Consider the following 25,153-nt stretch of genomic DNA (forward strand, 5'->3'; position numbering starts at 1 on the left):
TCATTTGACAGCGGCGCGTAAATATACGCCTCGTGTGAACAGACAAACGTCTGCCCATTGCTTTCAATGGGCAGATGTTTGTCAGCGCTATTGAGGCGCTATTTTCAGACGTAATTCGGGGCCAAAACGCCCGAATTACGTCCGTAAATAGGCCGTGTGAACATACCCTAATAATACAAAAAAACACTGCAGCGTTTCTGTAAAGGGTGAGTAAACTTTAAAAAAAAAAAACTTTTGACTTGTCAGAAGTTTTGATCAGTGGAGTTTCTGAACACTGACACCCCCACCAATCGCTAAAATGAAGTGAACACAGTGCAGCTTAGTTTCTGATGGAAGGCTGAGCCAGCGGCGTACAGATTTAGGCCTGATGCACACGACCGTGTTCGGTCCGTGATATACGGTCCGCATGTCGGCCGCTTGTCCCGGACCGTACAAAGTACAGGGAGCCGGGCTCCTAGCATCATACTTATCTATGACGCTAGGTGTCACTGCCTATCCACGTAACTACTGTCACACACTAAAACATGATTACAGTACGGGACAGTAGTTCCGCGGACAGGCAGTGACCCCTATCGTCATAGATAAGTGTGATGCTAGGAGCCCGACTCCCTGCACTGTGTTCGGTCCGGGACATGCAGCCGACATGCGGACCGTATATCACGGACCGAACACGGTCGTGTGCATCAGGCCTTAGACTTCCTATCGAGTCTGTACACCGCTCCGAGGAATGCCGATCAGAAAAGAATGTCAAAAGTTTAAAATAAAGAAAAAAGGATAACAGAGTCACTGCCACAGGACCCCATAAAAGTAACCAGGGGACCGCTCAGATATTGTGCAGAGTCACAGGGAACTTATGATCGAGACAGTCACAAACCCTAAAGTTACCTAGGGGTTACCTAGGGGTTCGTCTCATGCGTTATTACGGCGTATGGATGTCATAGATGGGGTCCCGAGTAAGGCCTCTCTCCGAGTCACAAAGGAGGGCCACTTTGTAAGGCTCCTGCTCTTATTGACCTGTTGCTTCCATGCATTTGCCCTCACAGTTACCACAACCAAAATTATTCCATACTGGCTGCTGTGTTCGAGAAAGGATGCGAAGAGATGAGCGAACCGTTTCAGCAATTATCTAATTTAATCCGAAATTCCCAAAAGTTTTGACATTTTCAGTACACAACTATTTAAAATAGCGAGCACATGCTGCATTTTGCAGACTATAGTAAAAAAAAAAAAAAAAAGGAGGGGGAGATTGAAATAAATTATATATATATATATATATACATACATACACACACACACACACCATATGCACCACCCCCTGGTCTCTCGTAGCGATGCACCCCTGCTGGCTTCTTGAGGACGTTGTTTTGTTCCATGTGATTACTACAACCAATCACAAGCTGCAGAAGTCGCATGGAACAAAAACTACGTAGTCTCAGGAAAGCCTTAATAGGATTTCGGGAAATTTGCTCATCTTTAGATATGTGCCAATATTACCATGGTTGTGATAATGTCTGCCAAGCTGTCTCTGGAGATCCAGCATCTATCCTTGAGAAGTCCATGGTTTAGCTTTAATTTATGGCTGTAAGGTAATATATCTCCAAATCATGGGGATATATCCTACAAGAGGACTCCCATTAATCCACTCCGCCAATTAGATTTTTTTCTTTGATGGAGGCACTAAGTCAGACCTCCAAAAGGCAAGGACTAGTGACTTTACGGACTCACACTGACAAAGTTTGACAGGCAAGCCATTCAAGGAAACTCGGTAAAGTCATATCATTTGGTTACGAAGTTGATGCTTGAGGAGATCATTAAAACAGCGGTCCTGAATTTTGTAGGCCCGAGAGAGAAAGAGAGAGAGAGGCAAGTCACCTGTTATACAGAAATAAAGTTTAGTGCAGGGACCCATCTGAATGAGGTTGAATTGTCAGGGCAGGTGTATTGGCGTAGCTATAGGAGGTCGCAGCCACGGTGCCCCCCCCCCCGCACCACGTCTATCCCCTGAAGTAACTGGGGCTTATGTCAAACTACATGGGCCTCTGTTACTACAGTAACCGTATAATTACCCTTCTTGCTCCTGACTAGAGTCCGGACGCAGCGGGGGTTCTGGCAGAAGCATTGCACGGTGTTGTATCAACAATGTAACGACCGTTTATTCAAGCTTCCTAGGGGGACTAGAATTATTTATTTATTTTTAAATAGTAAAATAAATTTTTTAGTAATGTACAAAAAAAAAAAATATATATATATATAAAATCTTTTTTTTAACCGTAATGTAATAAAATAAACATAATTGGTATCGCTGCGTCTGTAAAAGCCTGAACTATTACAATATAATATTATTTAACCCACATGGTGAATGCCCTAAAAAAAAAAAAAGTGTAAATATATATATATATATATATATATATATATACATACATACATACATACATACATACATACATACACACACACACACACACACACACACACACACACACACACACACAGTTTGAGGTGTTTGGATCACACAGAAGAACATTTGTGAGACGCAGAACAACTGAGAAGATGCTGGAAGAGTGCCTGACGCCATCTGTCAAGCATGGTGGAGGTAATGTGATGGTCTGGGGTTGCTTTGGTGCTGGTAAAGTGGGAGATTTGTACAAGGTAAAAGGGATTTTGAATAAGGAAGGCTATCACTCCATTTTGCAACACCATGCCATACCCTGTGGACAGCGCTTGATTGGAGCCAATTTCATCCTACAACAGGACAATGACCCAAAGCACACCTCCAAATGATGCAAGAACTATTTAGGGAAGAAGCCGGCAGCTGGTATTCTATCTGTAATGGAGTGGCCAGCGCAGTCGCCAGATCTCAACCCCATAGAGCTGTTGTGGGAGCAGCTTGACCGTATGGTACGCAAGAAGTGCCCATCAAGCCAATCCAACTTGTGGGAGGGGGTTCTGGAAGCATGGGGTGAAATTTCTCCCGATTACCTCAGCAAATTAACAGCTCGAATGCCAAAGGTCTGCAATGCTGTAATTGCTGCAAATGGAGCATTCCAAGACCAAAGCAAAGTCTGAAGGAGAAAATTATTATTTCAAATAAAAATCATTATTTCTAACCTTGTCAATGTCTTGACTATATTTTCTAGTCATTTTGCAACTCATTTGATAAATATAAGTGTGAGTTTTCATGGAAAACACAAAATTGTCTGGGTGACCCCAAACTTTTGAACGGTAGTGTATGCACACACACATACATACATCAGTTGAGTACCATTATTATGAGCAGCAGCTAATATCCAGAGTAACCACCGTGTGCAGCACGGACAGCAGTAGACGGGCGGGGAGTGATCAATAAGGTGCTGGTCGGTGGTCTCCGGTATCTGGCGCTACGCTGACTGCAGTACATCCCACATTTGCTGGAGGTGCGTGGGGGAGGAATCATAGAGCGAAGAAGACGATCGAGGTCCCACAGATGCTCAATTGGGTTCAAGTCTGGTGAATTAGGGGGCCAGGGAAGTACTTGGAAGTCTTGGTCTTGCTCTTCCCACCACTGTCGGACATTTCTAGCCGTGTGATGTGTCACATTGTGTTACTGGAAAATTCCATCTGCCCCAGGGAAGACAAACAGCATGTATGGGGTGGACGTGATCTGCAACGATGGATTCATACACCAATTGCAATTCAGAGCCTTCCCCACGGATGAGTGGCCCAGAGAACGCCATGAAAAAATTCCCCAGACCATAACGCTGCCGCCACCAGTTCTTGTTCTTCCAGTAATGGTTGCAGGGGGTTTGTTCTCTGATGTTTTTCGCCTGACACCAACGTCCATCCGTTCCATAAAGCAGAAACCGTGACTCATCGGAGAAGACAACCCTTTGCCAATCATCGGTGGTCCAATCCCGATCCTGCCGTGCAAATGAAATCCTTTTTTTCCGCTGCACCTTTGTTACATAGGAGCAGTGACCATCCGTCGGCTTCGGAGCCCCATGCGCAGTCGGGTTCACTGAACTGTTGTATTAGACACGTCTGGTCGCCCCCTGGTTGATTTTCACGGTGAGCTGCTCCACTGTAGCGTGTCGTTCGGCCCTCGCGCACCTTCGTAGCCGGTGTTCACCTCTCACATCAATGGCACGTGGTGCTCCGCAGTTTCCACGTCAGTTATTCTCAATGGTGCCATTTGTCCCCTCACGATACACTGTCAACACAGCAGCACGAGAACAGTTCACAAACTGAACTGCCACCCTGGCCCGAAAGCCGATAATCATCCCTTATTGCAACTCTGATAAATCGCCTCTTTTACCCATGACAACGAGTGATATGTGATCAGACCGCCGACCGCACCCCTTATATACCCACCAGCCCACAACACATCATGTCCTTCATGAGCTACGCACTGCTGACATCAAAAGTAGGAGGTGCAAATAATAATGGGACTCGACTGTGTGTGTGTGTATATATATATATATATATATATATATATATATATATAAACTTAAAAAAATAGGCAGCACTCCGTAGTATGGTGAAAAAAGTGAGGGTACTTTATTGCCCCATGTGCGTGCAACGTTTCAGCTCTGTCCTCTAGAGCCTTTCTCAAGCCTTGAGAAAGGCTCTAGAGGACAGAGCTGAAACGTTGCACGCACATGGGGCAATAAAGTACCCTCACTTTTTTCACCATACTACGGAGTGCTGCCTATTTTTTGAAGTTTGTATAGGTGGAACCTAGGTCTGGTTCCTGAGGCTTGCACCCAGTGTACACCGGTGCTGCTGGGTTTTCCATTGGTGTTATATATATATATATATATATCACCAGAATAGTTGTTTTTTTGGTCAGCTTAGATTTTAAAATAAAAAAAAAAAAAAAAAAGTGATCAAAAAGTAATATATACCACAAAATTATACCAATACAGCTCGCCCAACGAAAAAACAAGCCCTCACACCGCTCCACAGCATAGGAGACAAAACAATTAGTTTTTTTTGTAAAAGTAGTAAATTAAAAAAACGACATAAAATTTGGTATTGTTTTTATTATATTCACCAGCAGAATAAACTTAACATGTCATATTTAGCCCATGGTAAACGCCATAAAAACAAAACCCAAAAAACAATGGAGGAATCCCAGTTTTTTTCTATTCCACCCTAAGAATAATTTTGTTCAATACATGATATGGTACAATAAATGGTGTACTCGTCCTGCAAAAAACAAACCCGCATACAGCAGTGTCGATGAAAAAAAATAAAAAAAAGTTATGGTTTTTGGAAAGCAGGGAACGAAAAAAATACAAAATGGGTGCAACGGCAAGGGGTTGCCCCTCCCGTTTACAAACTTAATGTAGTGTAATGTGGACATGTGTACTGCCATACCTGGCGCTGTATTTCACAGGCCGCTTGTACATTCCGGGCCACCTTGGGGTCACGTGATCGTCATTCTGACTCCCTGTATCCTACAGCGTCTGTTGCAGGGACCGGAACTCAGGCTCTCAAAAGTCAATAAGAGTCTTGATGCGAGTCTGCATTGAGATACTGACCTCCGGTTTCTACAGTAGACGCTGTAGGATTTGAGTTACCAGAGTACAGATCACGTGACCCCATGGCGGCCCGGAACGGGGGACGGTAAAATACAGCACCAGGTAAGTCAATACACAGGTCTACAAATGTAGAAGGTATAAAACGTATACACTTGGTAAAAAGTATACCAATAAACCTATGTGACAAGGTTAACTCTTTTTAGGACTGTGGATGTTTTGGGCCTTCATGTCCAGAGCAATATATCAACTTTTGGAATGTTGCATTCTAAAGCCAGGTTCACACACACAGTTTTGATGCAGTTTATGGTGTCCACAGAAGTGGACACAATAGAAAGTAGCTGCATCGCTCTTTTCTTTATACCTTTCCTTCCATTTGTATCCACTTCTGGCTTTGGTTAAAAAAAAAAAATGGAGCCAAAAACTGCGTGTGTGTGTGATCCTGGCCTTAAAGGGAAAACTTTTTTCCTATTTCTTAGTCTCCCCTATAAATATCCAGGAACAGTTATTTTCAGTTTGGGGTATCGTACATTCTGTGTGACAGGAACATATTAATGCCTGAGCACCTGATGATGGCACTTTGTGCAGGAGCACGCGGTGCCATCAGACAGTAAGTTAACAGCTTCTGGCACAGGGACCAGGCCATTAGTCTATTAATTTACATGGGGCAGTAAGGGGTTAATGAAAAGTACCAATCAGGGAATGGATACCAGAAAGTTTACACACGTAATCTGCCTAGATGAGGCAAACATCAACATAAAGCTTGGTGGTGGTAGCATACTGCTCCGGTTAGGCTTTCCTACAACAGGCCCTGGAAATCCCGGCAGAAACCTGCTGCAGTCCGCAAGAGAACCGCAAGACAAAAACAACCCTAACAAAAGTCAAAAATACAAGAATAGCCTAACCTAAAAACAAGGATAGTGTCCTGAAGAGTACAAATCTCATTTCAAAGAGCAGCATCTACAGTAGCACCAAAGTGGATGAGAGTTCTGTAAATCTCAAGCCCATGCCGTGGGAAAAAAAAGAATCAAGACTGTAATTGCTGCCATGGGGACCTCAAAGGAGTGAGAAGTTATTCAGTTATTTCATTTTTAATACAATAGTGAACATAGGGGCACAAGTGTGACACAGTTTGTGGGACCATATATGTGGTGGTTTCACGTAAGAAGGGGAACGGAGAGAAATGGGAGATCAAACACGAAGTTACAAAGTGGAACGGAAAAGGCTTCTCCAGCAGCTCAGGAAATGTATTGTAGGCGAAAGAGACCCGTCCACTCATGTGATGATGTTGGGGAGTTCAGAAAGGTAAAGATGAGGAATCCGTATATATGAGGAGGGGAATAGAAACAAGTGGTAGGGGACAGACTAGGAGACAAAGTACTTTTACATAGGCCAATATGGGCCGTGAAAATGAGCGCCGATCATGGAGACAACTCGTTGATCGGTGCTTGTTTGCTTCTTTCACGAGGAGCAATGATCGCTGTGATCACTCATCCCCATCGTGTCGGCAGCACATCTCCCGGTTCAGACAGGGAGATGTGCTGCCAACTAGCGACCATTTTATTGCTGCATAAATGATACGATCAGCCGACGAATAAACGAGACAGCTCTTTGATCGGCGCTCGTTTTGATTGGAAAACTATTGTAGCTATGAGCGCTCGTCCCCATACATTTTCATCACGTCGGCAGCACATCTCCGTTTAGAAAGGGAGATCTGCTGCCGACAACGATAGTATTTAGTACTGCATAAACTAGCGATTCGGCCGATAAACGACCGTTTGCTTTTTCATCAGCTGATCGTTACCCGGTTTACACAGGGCAATGATCGGGAACGAGCGTTCATATGAATGCTCGTTTTCCCGATCATTGGCATATGTAAAAGAGCCTATAGTGGAAGAACCGGGGTCTTCCAACATCACTAAAATTTGGGTAAAATTATCCCTCGATGATAATTTGTTAAAAGATCCGATTACTAGACAATCAGGGTGAACGTTGTTTGCTCACGTACAGGAATAAAGTTCTTCCATGTGTCATTATCCCAACCAACCATTTAATTCAATTGTCCAGAGATGAAATTAGAAAATCCCCGGTCTGCGTTTTTTTTACCATTTATTCACGAACACACGCAATGCATAATACAAATTTTGTTTTAAAAAATAAAAAATAAAGGAATATCCTTAATAGAAGACAGTAATAACAGACAGCGTTCTCTCCAAGCCTTGGCAGGACTAGGGATTCTTTTTTTATTATTATTATTACTACATTTAATCTCTACTTAAGTATATGCATGAAAACCAACAAGACACTACCCTACCAGTCTCACTCATTTATAAACACATATCCATGTGTACATAAAGTAACCAAAAAGTCACCAAATCTCAACCATTGGAAGCCCAAGTTGCGTCCATGTATTTAATTTTTTTAAATGCATGTTTTCTTTAGTGTTAGAGAGTCCCAGATGTGAAATTTGCAGTGTAGCGAATATTTTCAGATTCTGGAGCTATGGCAGATTGACACTCAGATTTTTGTCACAAAAAGCGGCAATTTTTATGCCCTGTGGTATATAGTTTATTAAGAAAAATATTTTTATTTTTTTTTTAAAACTTGATTGTGTAATCTGCTATAAGGTAGGCAGGAATAGTTTGTTTTTTTTTACTACAGTTCATAAAATCTCTGATCCAGTTTTACTTGCCGATACGAGTTTCCTTTCGACCACCGATTTCTCAATAAAAAAAAAAAATCTCTATTTGTGTTCTTAAAAGACAACTCCAAACGAAACAGAACGAGAGTTTGGGACAAGTTTGGAGGGAAAATATCCTTCGATCAAGCCGGCATTGTTCCCTAGGTCTATTACTAGCTATAACTAGTTGGTAATGGGGTGAGGCTCTGACTTTCTCAGTCTTTTTCCTTGAACAAGTGGAGTGGTCACTCTTCACGCAGCAGTATTTTGGTCAGTATTTGGGAGCCGTAACCAGGAGTGCGGAACCTACAAAGAGGAAAAGTAGAATTGAAAGATTTCTCTCTCTTCTGTGTTTTAGATTCACTCCTAGCTTCGGCTTACAAATACTGACCAAAATACTGCCGCGTGAAATCTGCCTAAAATGTAATTCGAGGCACAACTCATATGATCAGTGGAGCAATAAAAATTGCCAAATTACTTGGTAAAGTTATTTATCCAAAAATACCCATATTTTGCCCATCACTACCATAATACCTCAAGATGAGTACTATTTTTATTGTTTAACCCTGGGTGGAACTTTCTGATCTGCTCCCAGCAGAGTAATGCACTTTGTATGTACTGCCCAGATGAGTGACAACTGCTCTGAGCAGATTTCTCATTTGCATTGGTTGTCATTTTACAAGTCCCTTAAGTAGTTGGCCTGACACACTGCCCCCTATCGACAAGAATACGGACTTTACCAGGTGGGTGATATTTTATACCCGTGTCTTATACTTGTTTTGAATGATCGCGGTGGAACTCCTGAAACTCTTATGAAAAGCTAGTCTAAAACAATAGTGGGGGTCATGTATTTCAGGAATAGCTAGACTGGCTATAATTATACTAATTTCGTCTTTTCGTGGATCCTCATTCGATGTTTATCAAGACTTCCCTTCCTGGTGAAAAACTTTCCGCACTCCATACACAGAAACGGTTTTTCCTCTGTGTGAATCACTTTGTGTTTTGCAAGGTTGGACTGGTTGGCGAAACCTTTGCCACACTGGGGGCATACGTAGGGCTTCTCTCCTGTGTGGATGATCCGATGTGAAATAAGGTTGGAATGGTTGGCAAAGGATTTCCCACATTCTGAACACATATATGGTTTCTCGCCCGTGTGGATTATGAGGTGGGCGTTAAGACCGGACTTGCTGGAGAAAAACTTGCCACACTCCAGACAGGAGAATGGTTTTTCCCCCGTGTGAATTCTCAAGTGCTTCACAAGAGCTGGATTATTGCTGAAACATTTCCCGCAGGAAGGGCAAACTACCGGCTTATCTCCAGTATGGATTTTCTCGTGCATTTTTAGATTAAATTTACTGGAAAACAGTTTCCCGCATTCGGCACAAGGGAACGGCTTTTCCCCGGTATGCACCCTTTGATGACTGATGAGGCTTGGTTTATAGGTAAAAGCTTTGCCACATTGGCTGCAGGAGAATGGCTTCTCCCCTGAATGAGACCTCTGGTGTTTCGTTAGGTAAGAATAAAGGCTAAAACTTTTCCCACACTCCGTACAGATAAATCTTTTTTCCCCCACGACATTCTGTTTGTACGCCCCGGAGATCTTGTCACAATCTGATTTGAAGCTTGCAGCTCTGGACGTTGTGGCTAAGCGATACATGTTTTCGCTGCAGTCATAATTGACTTCATAACCTGACGAAAGAGACAGATAGAGCCATGAATTATCTTCCTTTTTTTTATTAAAATGCGCTGGAAATAAATTACCGAAACCTCTCTAGTAGGGAATCTGTCATTGAAAAATAACTTTTGTTTTTTTAAACCTTTTTTTATTCTGTTTTGATGCAACAATCCGTACGAAAATGGACGGCGAAGTAGACATCATGGGTGCGTTTTCCACTTTGGCCTCTAGACATTAGTAAAAATCTCCATACACCCGACCAATACTACATTGCTTTTCAGCCTGGCTATGAAAACACTAAATTTTTTGAAAAATAGCACATAGGACTAAATTCTACCATTTAGTGCCCATAATTACATATCATGCCCAAAGCCAAATTAATCATACACAGTCCTGTAATAAATGCTGCCATACTTGGCTCCCATAATACCGTACTTTCCAAATACTGCCAGCCATACAGCAAAATATCAACACATTTATTATATGCAGCATATTATGTATTTGAAGGTGTCAGTATGATCCCTAGTCTCATACCTAAACCCACGAACACAGCCGGGAAGTTCCCTTGGTCCCAGTCATTTACATTACTGTCTGGCACGTTACAACAGCACACAGGCCCCTGGATCTCTAAGGCTGTGTTCACATTTGCGTCGGAGCCTCTGCAGCAGATTCCGTCAAAAATCCCAAACAAAATATTGCAGCATGCTGCACTATTTTATCTGACAAAATTCTAGGAGTTCTGTCGGGCGCTGTTGATGTCAGTCATGTGACAGAACCTGCGCTTCCGTTATTTTAGTTTATCGAAAAATGGAAACCACGACGCAAGTGTGAACAGAGCCTAATACAAGTAAAAACAACACATAGGAGTTCCCACCTGTAGTTGAAATGATCCAATCTTGTAGCATTATAGGCACTTTCGTGTATTGTTTCGCGGGTTTGCAGTGTGGCACTGATCTATACAGACCAGTACAGTAGTGCCAAGTATTACAAAATATAGTATTACCATTCTGCAAGGTGTCAAGTGGCAGCTGACTGAAAGGAGAGGTGGCTATGCATGTGTGTGTGTGTCTCTCCACATTAAAGTCTTTGGGCACAACTGAAGCAGCTAATCAAGTGAATGGGAGAAGGCTGTAACACCGTTATCTGTCGCTACAAGTGTGCTGGCATTTGACAGTATGAAGCAGAGATAGTAACGAAGGGGAAGCAGCACTCGAACGAGCAGATCGGCCTCATCGAACAGCTGATCACAAGGGGTGCCGAGAGTCGGACCCCCACCGATCAGATATTACCGGCCTATACTAAGGATAGGTTAATTTTATTTCTCCGCATAGTCCCTTTAAAGGCTACGAGCACTTTTGAACTGAATTTGCTTCCTAAATGCAAAATGAATCAACTTTCTAAATAATCTTCATTACGAATTACCAACTATTTGGCTGCTGTAGAGGATGTGTAACTCCTGTAGATCGCTGGTCTCCTGCAAATTCGAACTCAAATCCTCCGGTCCACTGCTCCTGAAAGCTGACTCAAACTGCACTCACCCATCCCTTCTCTCAGTGTAAGAGTATGTTCACACGATTAACAAAATACGTCTGAAAATACGGAGCTGTTTTTAAGGGAAAACAGCTCCTGATTTTCAGACGTTTTTTGAGCAACTCACGTTTTTCGCTGCGTTTTTACGGCCGTTTTAGGGGCTGTTTTCAATAGAGTCTATGAAAAAACGGCTCCAAAAATGTCCCAAGAAGTGTCCTGCCCTTCTTTTGACGAGCCGTAATTTTACGCGCCGTATTTTGACAGGGACGCGTAAAATGACAGCTCGTCTGTACAGAACATCGTAAGACCCATTGCAAGCAATGGGCAGATGTTTGCCGACGTATTGGAGCCGTCTTTTCAGGCGTAATTCGAGGCGTAAAACGCCTCCATTACGCCTGAAAAATGGTCGTGTGCACATACCCTTAGAGATTGAGCGTCCTGAAATTTTAGTTTGAAAGGTGTACATAGCTTTTAAGTCAGCCCAGCGATCAAATGATCAACCCAGGTCCAGGAAAGTTGCAGCCAGCTAAAAAATTTCCCCAGCAGCAGACACAGGGAGGAAAAAAGTAGCATTACATGGCGACCATTTAAATGAATGGTCGTCCATTTAACACATGGACAGTCCGGCTCTATGCTCTGGACTGTATCCCAATAGGGAATGTGGAAAGGGGTTATCTTAGGAACGCAATTGGCCCAGAACCTGGGAATAACTAGGTGTGAGTGATATCAGCAGCTCGTAGTCGATATCATTAGGTGTTAAATTGACCTTTAAAGGTTTTTAATTGTTAAGAAATTATTACAAAACATTAAAACGGAGCTCTATTACAAATACAGACCTGTATTGTACTCATCTTCATCTGCATCCTCCTCCTTAACCCTCCGATCAGCTGTCAGGTACATCTCTTCCTCGCTGTCGCTCTGTGAGGTGCCGTCATCTATTCCGACCCCTATGCAATCCGCCTAATTGTGTTACAGAATATACAGCGATCATTAAGATGCTTTGATGGTAGCAGAGAGATTATTGAGAGCCAAACATGCATATACATCTACCTGGTAGTCTTGTGTGGTCCTGTAATCTTCCGAACAATCGGAATCGGGGCTAGTTCTGCTATTGGACCCATCTATAGGAAACACAGTATGTAAAGATCTGAGAATTGCAATCAGCGCTTATAAATACAGTGCACATGCTCAAATCCGGCCTCTTGTTTCTTCGTATCTCATGAATTAAGTCAACGAACCATCATCGGGAAAAAAATACTAAACCAGTGTGTGAGGCCATAGACATTACAATTGGGCACGATGGTGTCCTGCACTGGTCAAATCTTCCCTTATAATGAACACCGATCAGTTGTCGAGAAGTACATCAGCTCGTGATCTTTCTGGACGGAATCTCGCCAAAGTGTCATATAAAAAAAAAAAATTCTTTCTATCGCAATCTACATTTAGAACACGATTGCACACAATTTTGATGCCGATTTTAGGGCAGTTTTTGCCTCAATTTTTTTGGAGCCAAACACAGGAATGCACACAAAAGTAGTGAGATATATCAGTCTTTTCTTTATACATTTCCTTCCATCTGGCTATGGCTAAAAAGACTGAGCTAATAAAAACTGCATGTGTGATCCTGGACTAAAGCTGCCAGGGGGGTTTCTTGACTACGATGGTGGTTGAGACCATCTTCCCGACCCCATGACAAAAGAGAGTGGTCACATTCTCTCTTTCCTATGCATAGGTCATATCAGACTGTGCAACTGAGACGCTTTCTGGTTATTACACACCTGGACAACAAGCGCTTTCCTTCTCGTTCGGCTGCAGAATTTTTTTTTCATACAAAGTCAGGTTTATGGCCTTAAAGGTTGACAAAGGGGGAAAATAAAATAAAAAAAAGAGTCAGGGAATTAGCAGAATTACACAGCGCAAATTCTCCCATTTTTAATGACGAGCACCCCCCTTGAATAAGAGTTTGTGCCAGATCTACAATGAGTGGAAAAGTACATGTAGGAATCCAAACGTCATCTACCTCATCGTTCTGTGGGACATTGGGATTGTCCTCTGTGGGATCCTGCGGACATCTTTCTGGCGGATTCTTCTCATTATATCCATCTGTAGGGGACACACACTAACACTAAATACACTAGAGGTGCGGTCCACCATGACAGAACTAGAACCACACAGAGGTAAGAAATGCCTTCTCCAAAAGACATACAGTAGTTGACTTTTTACCTAACTAACAAAAACTCAAGTTGCTCTAGAGCCACATCAGTTAAGGGCACGTTCACATGGAGTCTTTTGCAAGCAGAAAAATCTGCCTCAAAATTCCTGAAGGAATATTGCCCTCCCTGCACTTTCTTTTCCGCGTTTTTCGGCCGCGGCCATTGAGAGCAGCGGGCAAAAAAAGGCAGCGAAGAACGCTTTCTCTGCCTCCTATTGCTTTCAATGAGAGGTCAGAGATGAAACCGCTGCAAGAAAGAGCATGTCGCTTTTTTTTCTGCTCCGGTGATTTCAGACGTTTTTTGGCGCAGTTTCCGAGTCAAAAACTGCGCCAAAAAACTCTATTGGAAACACCCTTTAAGGGCTAGTTCACACAATCATCATCTATCCGCAGGATAGGTGATAAATATATGATCGTGGGGATCAGACCGCTTTGACCACCACCGATCACGTAAAAAGGGATTAACTTGCCGTTCCTGGGAGCCCTATAGGAATGGAGCGGTACTGCGCATGCTCGACCACCACTCCATTCATTTCCATGGGGCTGCAGAGCACTATGTTCAGCAGCCCCATATAACTGAATGCATAGGTGACCGAGAATGCGCAGTACCGCTCCATTCCTATGGGGCTCTCAGGAACGCCAAGGTAAGCCCGTTCTCGTGATTGGTGGGGGTCCCGGCGCTCGGATTCCCACGATCATATATTCATCACCTATCCTGTGGCATAAATAATAAATTTTTTGGGCCCTTTTAGGAAACCAGACCCCTTTTTCACAAAAGAGGCGAGGGTGGCGTAAAAAGGCCAAAATCTGCGATTTTCGACCCAAATTTTGACTTTTCTACGGCTTAGAAAGGTTGATAAATTTCCCAAAATGCGACTCACCCGTGCTCATAGACGATAACGCCTTCTCATTCTTGTGAAGTTCATCACCTGCACAACATTCGTCCTCAGTGACTTCCAATCTCCTCTCCACTTTCCCAAACCTCAGAATTTCAGACTAAAAATTTTACAACAAAAAAATGGTTCACAGAGTTCAGAACTTCAGCAGATAAAAGAAGTTTAGAAAGTACATCCATAAAAATTATATTAACTTAACAAAAAATAAAAGTAGGAAGGGAAAACACGGAGATGAAAATCCAAAAAAATGGCTGCGGCAGGAAAGGGTTAAGATCTGTATTTTTTTTGTGAATAAATAAAAGTAAAAATTTACCTTGATCGGTTTTCTCATCCTTTGCGTCTTTTTCGGACAGGGAGGTCTCTCTTGTGATTGGATCGTGCTGGAGGCATCTGAAGAACATACACATTTATTGGCTAAATACAGTGGGTTGCGAAAGTATTCACCCCTTTGGTGTTTTTCCTGCCTGGAATTAAAATGAATTTTTTTTGGGGGGGGGGTTTGTACATTTGATGTACACAACATGTCTACCACTCAAAGAACTTTAAATGATAACTAAACCTTCAACAAACTTCTGACTGGAGTTGCGCGATGCATCAAAACTTCGATACGGTTTCGATACCGTTATTTCCTGTATTTCCATAATACAGTCATTGCCCGCACCGAAGTCCTGACAAGTGCGCGCGTGGTCAGCATGATGTGATGTGGCCGGCGCTGCACTAATGAGCGGCGGCACTGAAGAAAGAGAACATGGTGAGCGCACTACAAAACACCCCCCATGTTCGGTCTTCAGTGCCGGCGGCACCGAACATTAGTGCAGCGCCGGCCACATCACCACATGCTGACCGCATGCGCACTTGTTGTCAGGAGCGTGGCAATGGCTGTAGTACTCAGCCACAGTCTTGCTCTAAACGGCAGAGATCAGAGAAACCTCTCATCTGCTACGCTATTCCCTTGAATGCCGCGATCAAAGCTGACTGCAGCATTCAGGGGAAAATGAGAAGGGGGAATCCCTTTGACGCGATTGAGGGACATACCATATATGGGCAGACAGCCCAGGGTCCATTGAAGAACCCCAGGGCTGTCTGACCATATTTCCTGTTAGGGAATACTGGGGTAACAACTGCCTGTGCACGATCAGTATATAGATGTATGCCCGTGTGCTATCAGTATACAGATGTATGCCCGTGTGCTATCAGTATACAGATGTATGCCCGTGTGCTATCAGTATACAGATGTATGCCCGTGTGCTATCAGTATACAGATGTATGCCCGTGTGCTATCAGTATACAGATGTATGCCCGTGTGCTATCAGTATACAGATGTACGCCCGTGTGCTATCAGTATACAGATGTACGCCCGTGTGCTATCAGTATACAGATGTACGCCCGTGTGCTATCAGTATACAGATGTACGCCCGTGTGCTATCAGTATACAGATGTACGCCCGTGTGCTATCAGTATACAGATGTACGCCCGTGTGCTATCAGTATACAGATGTACGCCCGTGTGCTATCAGTATACAGATGTACACCCGTGTACTATCAGTATACAGATATACGCCTGTGTGCTATCAGTGTATAGATATACGCCTGTGTGCTGTCAGTATATAGATATATGCCTGTGTACTATCAGTATATAGATATATGCCTGTGTACTATCAGTATATAGATATATGCCTGTGTACTATCAGTATATAGATATATGCCTGTGTACTATCAGTATATAGATATATGCCTGTGTACTGTCAGTATATAGATATATGCCTGTGTACTATCAGTATATAGATATATGCCTGTGTACTATCAGTATATAGATATATGCCTGTGTACTATCAGTATATAGATATATGCCTGTGTACTATCAGTATATAGATATATGCCTGTGTACTATCAGTATATAGATATATGCCTGTGTACTATCAGTATATAGATATATGCCTGTGTACTATCAGTATATAGATATATGCCTGTGTACTGTCAGTATATAGATATATGCCTGTGTACTATCAGTATATAGATATATGCCTGTGTACTATCAGTATATAGATATATGCCTGTGTACTATCAGTATATAGATATATGCCTGTGTGCTATCAGTATATAGATATATGCCTGTGTGCTATCAGTATATAGATATACGCCTGTGTACTATCAGTATATAGATATATGCCTGTGTACTATCAGTATATAGATATATGCCTGTGTACTATCAGTATATAGATATATGCCTGTGTACTATCAGTATACAGATGTATGCCCGTGTGCTATCAGTATACAGATGTACGCCCGTGTGCTATCAGTATACAGATGTACGCCCGTGTGCTATCAGTATACAGATGTACGCCCGTGTGCTATCAGTATACAGATGTACGCCCGTGTGCTATCAGTATACAGATGTACGCCCGTGTGCTATCAGTATACAGATGTACGCCCGTGTGCTATCAGTATACAGATGTACGCCCGTGTGCTATCAGTATACAGATGTACACCCGTGTACTATCAGTATACAGATATACGCCTGTGTGCTATCAGTGTATAGATATACGCCTGTGTGCTGTCAGTATATAGATATATGCCTGTGTACTATCAGTATATAGATATATGCCTGTGTACTATCAGTATATAGATATATGCCTGTGTACTATCAGTATATAGATATATGCCTGTGTACTATCAGTATATAGATATATGCCTGTGTACTGTCAGTATATAGATATATGCCTGTGTACTATCAGTATATAGATATATGCCTGTGTACTATCAGTATATAGATATATGCCTGTGTACTATCAGTATATAGATATACGCCTGTGTGCTATCAGTATATAGATATACGCCTGTGTGCTATCAGTATATAGATATACGCCTGTGTGCTATCAGTATATAGATATACGCCTGTGTACTATCAGTATATAGATATATGCCTGTGTACTATCAGTATATAGATATATGCCTGTGTACTATCAGTATATAGATATATGCCTGTGTACTATCAGTATATAGATATATGCCTGTGTGCTATCAGTGTATAGATATACGCCTGTGTACTATCAGTATATAGATATATGCCTGTGTACTATCAGTATATAGATATATGCCTGTGTACTATCAGTATATAGATATATGCCTGTGTGCTATCAGTGTATAGATATACGCCTGTGTACTATCAGTATATAGATATATGCCTGTGTACTATCAGTATATAGATATATGCCTGTGTACTATCAGTATATAGATATATGCCTGTGTGCTATCAGTGTATAGATATACGCCTGTGTACTATCAGTATATAGATATATGCCTGTGTACTATCAGTATATAGATATATGCCTCTGTACTATCAGTATATAGATATATGCCTGTGTACTATCAGTATATAGATATATGCCTGTGTACTATCAGTATATAGATATATGCCTGTGTACTATCAGTATATAGATATATGCCTCTGTACTATCAGTATATAGATATATGCCTGTGTGCTATCAGTGTATAGATATACGCCTGTGTACTATCAGTATATAGATATATGCCTGTGTACTATCAGTATATAGATATATGCCTCTGTACTATCAGTATATAGATATATGCCTGTGTACTATCAGTATATAGATATATGCCTGTGTACTATCAGTATATAGATATATGCCTGTGTACTATCAGTATATAGATATATGCCTCTGTACTATCAGTATATAGATATATGCCTGTGTACTATCAGTATATAGATATATGCCTGTGTACTATCAGTATATAGATGTATGCCTGTGTACTATCAGTATATAGATATATGCCTGTGTACTATCAGTATATAGATATATGCCTGTGTGCTATCAGTAAATAGATATATGCCTGTGTACTATCAGTATATAGATATATGCCTCTGTACTATCAGTATATAGATATATGCCTGTGTACTATCAGTATATAGATATATGCCTGTGTACTATCAGTATATAGATGTATGCCTGTGTACTATCAGTATATAGATATATGCCTGTGTACTATCAGTATATAGATATATGCCTGTGTACTATCAGTATATAGATATATGCCTGTGTACTATCAGTATATACATATATGCCTGTGTACTATCAGTGTATAGATATATGCCTGTGTGCTATCAGTATATAGATATATGCCTGTGTGCTATCAGTATATAGATATATGCCTGTGTGCTATCAGTATATAGATATATGCCTGTGTACTATCAGTGTATAGATATATGCCTGTGTACTATCAGTATATAGATATATGCCTGTGTACTATCAGTATATAGATATATGCCTGTGTACTATCAGTAAATAGATATATGCCTGTGTGCTATCAGTATATAGATATATGCCTGTGTGCTATCAGTATATAGATATATGCCTGTGTACTATCAGTATATAGATATATGCCTGTGTACTGTCAGTATATAGATATATGCCTGTGTACTATCAGTATATAGATATATGCCTGTGTACTATCAGTATATAGATATATGCCTGTGTACTATCAGTATATAGATATATGCCTGTGTGCTATCAGTATATAGATATATGCCTGTGTGCTATCAGTATATAGATATACGCCTGTGTACTATCAGTATATAGATATATGCCTGTGTACTATCAGTATATAGATATATGCCTGTGTACTATCAGTATATAGATATATGCCTGTGTACTATCAGTATATAGATATATGCCTGTGTGCTATCAGTGTATAGATATACGCCTGTGTACTATCAGTATATAGATATATGCCTGTGTACTATCAGTATATAGATATATGCCTGTGTACTATCAGTATATAGATATACGCCTGTGTGCTATCAGTGTATAGATATACGCCTGTGTACTATCAGTATATAGATATATGCCTGTGTACTATCAGTATATAGATATATGCCTGTGTACTATCAGTATATAGATATATGCCTGTGTGCTATCAGTGTATAGATATACGCCTGTGTACTATCAGTATATAGATATATGCCTGTGTACTATCAGTATATAGATATATGCCTCTGTACTATCAGTATATAGATATATGCCTGTGTACTATCAGTATATAGATATATGCCTGTGTACTATCAGTATATAGATATATGCCTGTGTACTATCAGTATATAGATATATGCCTCTGTACTATCAGTATATAGATATATGCCTGTGTACTATCAGTATATAGATATATGCCTGTGTACTATCAGTATATAGATGTATGCCTGTGTACTATCAGTATATAGATATATGCCTGTGTACTATCAGTATATAGATATATGCCTGTGTGCTATCAGTAAATAGATATATGCCTGTGTACTATCAGTATATAGATATATGCCTCTGTACTATCAGTATATAGATATATGCCTGTGTACTATCAGTATATAGATATATGCCTGTGTACTATCAGTATATAGATGTATGCCTGTGTACTATCAGTATATAGATATATGCCTGTGTACTATCAGTATATAGATATATGCCTGTGTACTATCAGTATATAGATATATGCCTGTGTACTATCAGTATATACATATATGCCTGTGTACTATCAGTGTATAGATATATGCCTGTGTGCTATCAGTATATAGATATATGCCTGTGTACTATCAGTATATAGATATATGCCTGTGTGCTATCAGTGTATAGATATATGCCTGTGTACTATCAGTATATAGATATATGCCTGTGTGCTATCAGTATATAGATATATGCCTCTGTACTATCAGTATATAGATATATGCCTGTGTACTATCAGTATATACATATATGCCTGTGTACTATCAGTGTATAGATATATGCCTGTGTGCTATCAGTATATAGATATATGCCTGTGTACTATCAGTATATAGATATATGCCTGTGTGCTATCAGTAAATAGATATATGCCTGTGTACTATCAGTATATAGATATATGCCTGTGTACTATCAGTATATAGATATATGCCTGTGTACTATCAGTATATAGATATATGCCTGTGTACTATCAGTATATAGATATATGCCTGTGTACTATCAGTATATAGATATATGCCTGTGTACTATCAGTAAATAGATATATGTCAGTGTACTATCAGTATATAGATATAGGCCAGTGTACTATCAGTATATAGATATATGCCTGTGTACTATCAGTATATAGATATATGCCTGTGTACTATCAGTATATAGATGTATGCCTGTGTGCTATCAGTATATAGATATACGCCTGTGTGCTATCAGTGTATAGATATACGCCTGTGTACTATCAGTATATAGATATATGCCTGTGTACTGTCAGTATATAGATATATGCCTGTGTACTATCAGTATATAGATATATGCCTGTGTACTATCAGTATATAGATATATGCCTGTGTACTATCAGTATATAGATATATGCCTGTGTACTATCAGTAAATAGATATATGTCAGTGTACTATCAGTATATAGATATAGGCCAGTGTACTATCAGTATATAGATATATGCCTGTGTACTATCAGTATATAGATATATGCCTGTGTACTATCAGTATATAGATATATGCCTGTGTACTATCAGTATATAGATATATGCCTGTGTACTATCAGTAAATAGATATATGTCAGTGTACTATCAGTATATAGATATAGGCCAGTGTACTATCAGTATATAGATATATGCCTGTGTACTATCAGTATATAGATATATGCCTGTGTACTATCAGTATATAGATGTATGCCTGTGTGCTATCAGTATATAGATATACGCCTGTGTGCTATCAGTGTATAGATATACGCCTGTGTACTATCAGTATATAGATATATGCCTGTGTACTGTCAGTATATAGATATATGCCTGTGTACTATCAGTATATAGATATATGCCTGTGTACTATCAGTATATAGATATATGCCTGTGTACTATCAGTATATAGATATATGCCTGTGTACTATCAGTAAATAGATATATGTCAGTGTACTATCAGTATATAGATATAGGCCAGTGTACTATCAGTATATAGATATATGCCTGTGTACTATCAGTATATAGATGTACGCCTATGTACTATCAGTATATAAATATATACCTGTACATTAAAGTTAAACGCACACACACACACACATTAAAATAAGTCCCGATACATAAGATATTCTCATATTCGGTATCGTAGCGAACGTAGGAACACATTTATAGCGTCATTCATGATCTTTACGTGGTTATAAAATAAAAACGTCTTTCTTTCACGTATTAATGTGAGGCACGAGGTGTGATGAATTGTGAATGAGGAACATGATGGGGTTAATTACTATTAATGTGCGGCACGTGGAGGCTCACAATTCATCATCGCACCTCGCGCCTCATCAGAAAACGGAAGAACTTTATTATTATGGTTACTAAAGTATCGTTTTTGTATAGAGTATGGCAATACTACACGAAGTATCGGTATCGAAGTCCAAATTCTGGTATCGTGACAATCCTACTTCTGACGTGTCATAGTGATACGTCAGAAGTTTTGATCGGTGGGGGTCCAAGCACTGAGACCCCCACTGATCACTAGAACGAAGGAGAAGCGCTCGGGTGATCGCTGAGCCACTTGGTTTCTAATCAGCTTTTTTTGGAAAGCCGATGCAGCGGTGTACGGACTCAATAGGAAGTCTATGAGCTCACACCACCGCTACATCGGCTTTCCGAAAAAAGCCGATCAGAGACGAAGTGGCTCAGCGATCACCCGAGCGCTTCTGCCACTTCATTCTAGCGATTGGTGGGTGCCGCAATGTTCGGTCTTCCACCGATAAAAACTAATGACCGATGGGGGGGTCTCTGCTGTGGATGTTCGGAGCTCCTTCATGGTTATCCTTGGTGTCTTTGTTGGATCTCTGATTAATGCCCTCCTTGCCCGGTCTGGGAGTTTTTTTGGGCGTTCTTCTCTTGTTTGGTTTGTAGTTGTGCCAAATTCTTTCCATTTTGTTATAATGTCGCTTCATGGGACGTTCGAAGTTTGAGAATTTTTCATAACCTAACCCTGTACTTTGCCACCTGTTTGGAGAGCTCCTTGGTCTTCACGTTGCTTAGTGGTGTTGTAGACTAAGGGGCCACGCACACGACCGTATTTTTTCCCTCCCGTAAATACTGACCCTAAATACGGGTCCTTTGTCACACGTTTTTAACCCGTATTTACGGACCCGTAAAAAAAAAAAAAAGGGGTCTGGAAATGATGTCACCGTCATGTCCAAACACCTTAAATGGGTCACATGATCGCTCAGATGCCATTTTCTCTTCTTTTCTTTATTCATACATTGGAATCCCCGGATGTAACCTAGCAACGCTCCCGTAATTACGGGTGCACACACGTAGCCACCCGTAATTACGGGAGCCCCATAGACTTCTATGGGTCGCCCTGTGCCGTAATTACGACCTGAAAAAGGACATGTTCTATACTTTTCAATGGCCCGAGCACCTTCCCGTACGCAAAACGGGAAGGTACTCGCGGCCAATAGAAGTCTATGGGCCCGTAATTACCGGCATTTTTGCGGTCGTGTGCATGGGGCCTAAGAAGCCATTCGGAACTGGTGTATTTATTCTGATATCATGTGACAGATCAGGTGACACTTTTCCCGGTGTTTCATTACAAAGCGGGTGACTACATATTCAACATGCACTTACAACTCTTTCATTTTTTGTGTTGTGTTTTTTTCATTCCACTGTAACAATTTGGACTATCTTGTCAGGTTCATTACATAAAATCACATTCAAAATCCATTTTAATTCCAGGTTGTAATGCACCAAAACAGGAAAAACACTTGAATACTTTCGCAAAGCGCTGCACATAAAATTTGTCAAGACGATATGTGGATTAGGGCAAATAACAGGATCCTTCGACTGAGTCTGCTCCTTTCTATGGACAGCAGGTGACCACAGGTGCAGGACAACAGAGGACACAGTGAGACAAAGATCCAGTCCATAGTGATTCTTCTCAGGAATCACGTGGTTCTGCACATATAGTGGTTATTACTTACCGGGGATGATGTCCACAGGCGTCACCTCCGCCTTACACTGCAGAAGACTCGTCTCATGCTCATCTACACATTCGACTTTAACAACGTTCATGCTTCTGTCCTAAAAAGTACCAAAAAAACACAACAAAAAACACCCCATAGGCCTCTTTTTAATATTGGCAGGTCTATTGAAGGTACAAGGTGGACTCATTACTGGGTTACAGATTCTGAATTACATCTACCTGATGTTCCTGTGGGATATGATGGTTTTTCTGTGGATATTCAGAATCGAGACACCTTTTGCTGGGCACATCTGAAGGAAACACACGCCCAGTGAGAGAATACATGGAAGTTGTTGATATGATATATGACAAATCTTAACCCCCTTCCCGACATTTGACGCATCCAGCCATCATAGCCGGGTAGGGGGAAGTATGGAACGGGCTCACGGAGTGAACCCGCTCCATACAATGCCGGTGTACGTTACAGCTGACACTTCAGAGTAACGAGCGGGGTTAAGCTCAAACGCGATCCCGCTCGTTTAACCCATTAAAGGCCCCCAGGTCCGCCATCTTTGTGCTCCTACTAAGCCTTGCCTCCGGCCTGTCAGAATCACGATATACTGCAATACATTAGTGTTGCAGTATATAGTACAAGCGATCCAACGATCGCTGGTTGAAGTCCCCTAGTGGGACTAATAAAAAAAGGTTATTTGTAAAGTGTTTTTTTAATGTAAAAAAAAATTAAAATTAAAAGCTCTAAAAACCCCATTTCCCCCCCCCCCCCCCTAGAGCATAGTAAAAAATAAATAAACATAATTGGTATCGCCGCGTCCGTAAAAGTCTGAACTATTACAATATATCATTATTTAACCCGCACGGTGAACGGCGTAAAAAAAGAAATTGTAAACTCCAGAATTGCTATTTTTTGGTCACCTCATATCCCTCAAAAAATGGAATAAAAAAAGTGATCAAAATGTCGCATGTACCCCAAAATTATATCATTAAAAACTATAGCTTTTCCCGCAAAGAATAAGCCCTCATACCGCGTAATCGATGGAAAAATGAAAAAGTTATGGCTTTTGGAACGTGGGGAGGAAAAAACAAAAATTTCAATGTGAAAGTTGTTTACGACGGGAAGGGGTGAAGAGCCGTCCACAGGACAACGGAGGTCACTGGGGGGAAAGTATCCCGCTCATATGAATTCTTCTTATGGAGTATTCGGGACAGGACATGGTTGTAGGATATGTAATGATGACTACTCACCTGGGGTGACGCTCACAGGCGTAATCTCCTCCTTACACTTCTCACGACTCATCTCGTCCTCAGCTACACATTCGACTTTAACGTCAGTCATGTTTTTACCCTAAAAAATACCCAAAAGATCCACAGACCCCCTTTAATAATGGAGAATTTGTTGACTATACGTCAAGTTCACACATTATAGAATGGAATTCTAGATCCTACCTGATTTTCCTGTGGGATATGATGGTTTTCCTCTGGATATCTGGAACCAAGACACCTTTTGCTGGACACATCTGTAGGAAATACACCCATTAGTGACACGTAGAATTAAAAAAAAAAAAAAAACATCGGGAAGATGTGTGGATTACAATCGACAAAAAAATAGGATCCTTCATGTCAGGTCTGATCCTTTGTGTGGACGGAAGGTAAATATGAGGTTATATTGATCAT

At 41.0% G+C, this 25,153-nt stretch overlaps 1 protein-coding gene across 1 annotated transcript in view; it reads right to left on the reverse strand.

Moving 5' to 3' along the window:
• Positions 1–4,947: 4,947 nt before the first annotated feature.
• Positions 4,948–25,153, reverse strand: part of LOC142663077 (uncharacterized) — a 68,340-nt gene continuing 48,134 nt past the window's right edge. The window contains exons 15-25 of the mRNA XM_075841377.1: positions 24,926–24,996; positions 24,725–24,824; positions 23,702–23,772; positions 23,481–23,580; positions 14,823–14,899; positions 14,495–14,609; positions 13,422–13,504; positions 13,180–13,249; positions 12,452–12,522; positions 12,238–12,361; positions 4,948–9,885 (exon numbers count right to left, since the gene is read on the reverse strand). Of these exons, the coding sequence (XP_075697492.1) occupies positions 9,074–9,885; positions 12,238–12,361; positions 12,452–12,522; positions 13,180–13,249; positions 13,422–13,504; positions 14,495–14,609; positions 14,823–14,899; positions 23,481–23,580; positions 23,702–23,772; positions 24,725–24,824; positions 24,926–24,996 (1,694 nt within the window). The 3' untranslated portion in view covers positions 4,948–9,073. The remainder of the gene's footprint in view (positions 9,886–12,237; positions 12,362–12,451; positions 12,523–13,179; positions 13,250–13,421; positions 13,505–14,494; positions 14,610–14,822; positions 14,900–23,480; positions 23,581–23,701; positions 23,773–24,724; positions 24,825–24,925; positions 24,997–25,153) is intronic.

Source organism: Rhinoderma darwinii, chromosome 11 (assembly GCF_050947455.1).
Source record: "Rhinoderma darwinii isolate aRhiDar2 chromosome 11, aRhiDar2.hap1, whole genome shotgun sequence".
In the NCBI taxonomy this organism is placed as follows: Eukaryota; Metazoa; Chordata; class Amphibia; order Anura; family Rhinodermatidae; genus Rhinoderma; species Rhinoderma darwinii.